Here is a 5,040-nt window from a genome sequence, read left to right on the forward strand (position 1 = left end):
GACATTTATGTATTTGATGGAATATTTACTAATACTTTATTAATTACATTATTTATTTATTTATTTATTTTGAATGGAATGGCTCTCCATAGAATATAGTGCTGGAACAATAGACCATTTTGTAGTTTTTTTGCATGCACATAGAGAAATCTAACTTTTCCAGGGTACAGGTTGAAGAAATTTATTGGGGTTTGCTTGTAAACTGATTTTAATTACATTACACATGGTGTAGTCTGATCATAGGAGAACTGTAATAATCATTAAATGTCACTGTTTTGCTTAAATTGATTATTCTATATAGATAGATACATGCCTGAACATGAATYCAACACATAACTGAAATGTTAATATCATTAGAGTAGATTCTCACTGTCTGGAGGCATGACTTTAGGGTTAGGGACTCCTTCCTGATGATGTAATAAAATAGGTGGAGTCATGTCTCGAAGCTTTGTGTTATATTAAACTGACTTCCGGATGTTCGAGGCCTGAGTGCTATTTCATTAAAAGCGTTCAGACTGAGCAGCTCTTGGGGTGTTGTATTATCTCTTTACTATTCATGTTCCATGCACTGGTACATTCTCTGTTTGGTTCAAGCACAACTTGGTAAACAAATACGCTCAACAATATTTTCTTTCGGTATGCTGACCCCGACATCCCACAGAGCTTTAGCTGGAAATGTCCTTGGACTTTAACAAATCGAACAAGCTCAAAAAAAAATTCTAGCTTGAAGATATTTATGAAAATTCTCATGTATGATCTTAGCGCTTTCAAGCGTGGCTGCTTGGCACGCATGTTTATTAACTGGTCTATAAACAAGAGTTAGAAACATTTAAAAGGGGACCTACTGTATCATGCAAAATCCACTTTTTGACCCATCAAATACATTTTGTTGCGTACTTGGAGTCTCTAGAAGTGCAAAACAGATTAATTTAGTTTCTATTGGTGCTGCATAGATACTGTATATATATTATTTTTGGGTAATGTGTTTCATTTTCTTTATTTTTTATATGATGTTTTCGGAACTATTACATCACAGTTTCTGGAACGGAACAACCAAATAAGGTCTGGACTTGCCAATTACATTTTGGTCGTCTTCATTCTCCTCTGGTTCTGGGTCAGACTCTGGCTCCAATATGTAAGGCTGAAAAAGTCTTCTGTTGTTGACATTTTTAAATTATTTTGTAAAAAAAAAAACATTTCTGCTCAGCTATATAGTCGTAAACCCCTTTATCGAGCTAGAATGGACTGGTCTGGAAGCTATAGGGGTGGTGTGTTAGGCGTCTCGTTTGGATTTAAATTGGATTTAAAGAGACAGTATCAAAATGAGTAGATACCCAGAATGCTTTGCAGCATTGATAAAATGGCTCCGTCTAGTATTTTTGCAATCTTTTTTTTTTACATTTGAAGTAAATATTAGTAATTAATATACCTATAATGGTATGGTGCCATATTAGCTTGTGCTCTAATGAGCAAATAATGTCTAACATGTACAAGTTATTGGTGATCCCTTTTAAAATAAAAACATACCTAACTGAGCTAAAATATATTTGAAGTGACAAGTCTCCGAAAGCTCACAAGCTTCTAAATATTCCTTTTGTTCACTCTGTGCTTTAAACTCTTTGTGTTTCTCTCAGATGTGGGGGGGATCGATGTCCGAGTCTCCAGAAGAGGAGGAGAAGGACTTAGACAGTCCAGGTCCATTAAGAAGTGACCTTAAGTCCCAGACACTTCTGCAGGAGCCTCTGCCCCTTGGCCCGGACGACTCATTGGGAAGTCCCCGCAAACGAACGCAGACCCTCCCCACCTTTAACTGCCCCCTCACTGGGATGGCAGCCAAGGCAGAGGCCCTTAGGTGGAGCCGCAACCAAGAGAGCGTGGAGGAGAAGAGTGAGACTTTTTCAGAGGACATTTTTAAAATCCTGGACCTGCGGACTTCGGGGTCGTTTTTTGGGGGTTCTCAGTTGAGCAACAAGGACAAGGAGGACAGACTCACTGCTCGAAGAGGGAGTGGCCACACGTGCTCCTCTACTATTAGTTCCCTCAAAGCAGAAAGTGACCCCCAACCCGTGCGGGTTCTCCCTCATCAAAGGAGTGCGGACGCCTTGGTGGTGAGCAGCCCGGTGCAGCAGGTCAACAACAAGCCAGAACCGAAGCAAGACCAGCAGCAGGTTCTCACCACGTGAGTTCAGCTCAGCAGAGTGTTCTTCAAACACAAATACAAACAATTTAAATATTTAAATAGATCTGATCTGATCTGTCCCTTTGTCTCCTGCAGTTTGCAGCAGCAGAACAAGGAGCTGAAGGCCACTGTGGCAGAGCTTCAGGCTGCTTTGGAGGCAGAGCGCCGCCGTGTGGCCGCTCTGGAAATCTGCTTAAAGAATGCAGAGCGGGGTCAAGCCGAGACCCAGAAACGCAACGAGGAGCTGCAAAGAGACATTGAGCGGTTCYTAGTCAAAGGGCAGTAACAAAACTAAAAAGATTCAACCTAAAATCCATCTGCTCAACCTGAGGTCATCTTCCAGCATCACTTATTTAATCTGTTTGGTCCTGCAGAGGAGTTATAGGCTCGTTTCTTTGCACCTGTGAGAAAGGTCTGTTCGGGGGTCTACTTCCTCATTCAGTTAGAGACTTTAAACATGTTTTTCTTACAGTCTCAGGTACTTTAATTATCTGTTAAACAGAGCATTCGGAGAAGAAAGAGCTACACCTGGAATGATTAAATTATTTACACAGACGTGCACAAGCCAAATTGAACAAACAGGAGTTCACGTACAATGTGTCATACTTGTGTCATCATTAGTCATCTAATGTCAGTCAAAAAATAAATAAACTTTTTAAATTTGAAGTGTTTTTAATGGGCAAAATATGTGCACCAAGACCGCAACCCATCAGGTTTTAGGATTTTTTTAATATATTTTGAGTGTTTTTTTTTCCACAAATTATGAAAAATTAAAATGAAAAAAAAAAAGAAGAAATTTGCAGGGTGCCAATAAATTTACAGGTCATTAGGGTTGCCATGGTAAGCACACATATGTGGAATAACAATGAAATATAACCCTCAAATAGACATTCATGTACAAAAGTTGCTCTCCAAGAGCAGAAGGATCCAGTCAACATGTCAGCTGTTATGAGTCTACAGTGGCTTTTGTATGAAATATAAACAGACCCTTCACATTCAGTTCTGAAAAATATAATTCTGAGCTCAGCTACAATGGAAGTCAATGAGAGTTGAGGTTTTCCTACTTGACACCATAAGTCCTACAGCACTGAGATGCTGGGTGAAAGAAGACAATGTTTATATTTTGATATATAAACTGTATGAGGAATGTAAAGTTTGTGGGAATAAGATCACTTCTACTGCAAAAGTTTTAGAAAGTTTAGTTTATTTTGCTACATCATTACACTATAAGTATAACACCTTTAAAAATCACAAAAGTTTTTTTTATTAAAACCATTAAAGATGTCAAAGAACCAGTCCAATCACAGCCTGATCATCTCCATTCTGCTCGATTCTRATCTCTCTTCTTTGTTCAGTCTGGGATTTCTCTCACAGACATGGATTTCTCTGGTRGAATTTCAATGGGGCCAATCAGCGAACAGGAGGCGGAGTTGCAAACAACAACAATGATTTTCTGTGCTGTTATAGTCTACCTATAGTTTAGCAATGGCAGCAGAGGACGTGAATGAAGTCATTCAKTTTGTGTTGRCAAGTCTTCCAAATTAAATTCAAGTTGTCTCCCAAAGCCTGCAGCATCATTCACAGCCRTCTCATTCAGCTCAGTACCTCTACTTCCTAGTAATTCCCAAATAATCCACACCTTCAGCAAGAAATCACATCTCAACAGCCCAGAGTCCAGACCCTCTGTAYGAAGCAAAGCGTGGAGGGGCTGGTTTTTACCAGGCTAGTCCAGTCAGGTGAAGCTCAGTTTTCTGCGACCTGTTCATCCTTATAATCATGTTTCTAATATGAAGTATTTCTGAGCCGCAGAGCTTCAAGAAAGCCATGTTTTCTCACTTGTTGCTAAAATCTCAGATGTTCATACTGAATATTTTTAAATATATTTTTTGTAGAACTGTATTCTACCAAAACTTATAGCACAGCATTCCTGACCAATTGAKAGATTTTGAAGCCTTTTTTGTTAGAGTTCACAGTAACAGAGAAAAAAATTGTTGAATAGTAATACATTAAAGAATGAAGCAAAACTTTGTGAAGGGCAAGCCATGAAGGTAGATGACTGAAAATTAAAAAAGGAAAATTGAATTATGGAAATCATTTATTAAGATCCATCAAAAGCAACTATTAGCTGTTTCTGACCGTATACTTGTTGACAGAGGAAGTAGGTAAGGAAAAGGGTTAAATTGCAGTATAAGCAGCAGGAGGTGTGGTAATAGGGGTATAGGTGTGATTAATTAATTCATATTATTTTAGACCACATGAGACTATTATAACCTTACAGTGCTTTGAAGGCTGACATCATCTTCACTTCCCTGTTTTAAGTTTTAGTTCCTCAGCTTTACCTTTTTTAATTCAGTCCATACACTTTAAAACGCCTTTTTGACTTTTTACTGATTCAGTTTTTATGTTAATTTTACAAGCTACATTAAAGGTTGTTGTGATAACAASAGTTATAAGTTAAAAGCTTTTTAACTTAGAAACTTAAAACTTGTTCTTTAACTGTGTTATGGGGTCCACGCTTATATTATCTGCTGTCTCCTCGGGCAGTCGGACTATTCTTCTGAGAGTTGGCGTTAATACTGTATCTGTAAACTGTATTTTATATCACATCTCTTCAGGATGCGATAAAACCTATCACCATGCTCAGGATGGGAGACTGTGATGAAGTGATTCAAGAACACAATCTGCTGGCTTCTTCTTTAGATTGTTTTTCATGTACAGTGGCCTGAGATGATGTATAGAGACTTGGCACTATATAAATAAACTGAATTGAAACTGAATTTAGTTTTTTTTTCACAGTATACAGCAGGTAAAATAAGTATTGAACACGTCACCATTTTTCTCAGTAAATATATTACTAGAGG

General features: G+C 38.2%; 1 protein-coding gene across 1 annotated transcript in view; it reads left to right on the forward strand.

Annotated features, from left to right (window-relative positions):
• Positions 1–2,845, forward strand: part of arhgap25 (Rho GTPase activating protein 25) — a 26,610-nt gene extending 23,765 nt beyond the window's left edge. The window contains exons 10-11 of the mRNA XM_014022411.1: positions 1,635–2,179; positions 2,276–2,845. Of these exons, the coding sequence (XP_013877865.1) occupies positions 1,635–2,179; positions 2,276–2,465 (735 nt within the window). The 3' untranslated portion in view covers positions 2,466–2,845. The remainder of the gene's footprint in view (positions 1–1,634; positions 2,180–2,275) is intronic.
• Positions 2,846–5,040: the final 2,195 nt, after the last annotated feature.

This window comes from Austrofundulus limnaeus, unplaced genomic scaffold (genome assembly GCF_001266775.1).
Source record: "Austrofundulus limnaeus strain Quisiro unplaced genomic scaffold, Austrofundulus_limnaeus-1.0 Scaffold328, whole genome shotgun sequence".
NCBI classification, from domain to species: Eukaryota; Metazoa; Chordata; class Actinopteri; order Cyprinodontiformes; family Rivulidae; genus Austrofundulus; species Austrofundulus limnaeus.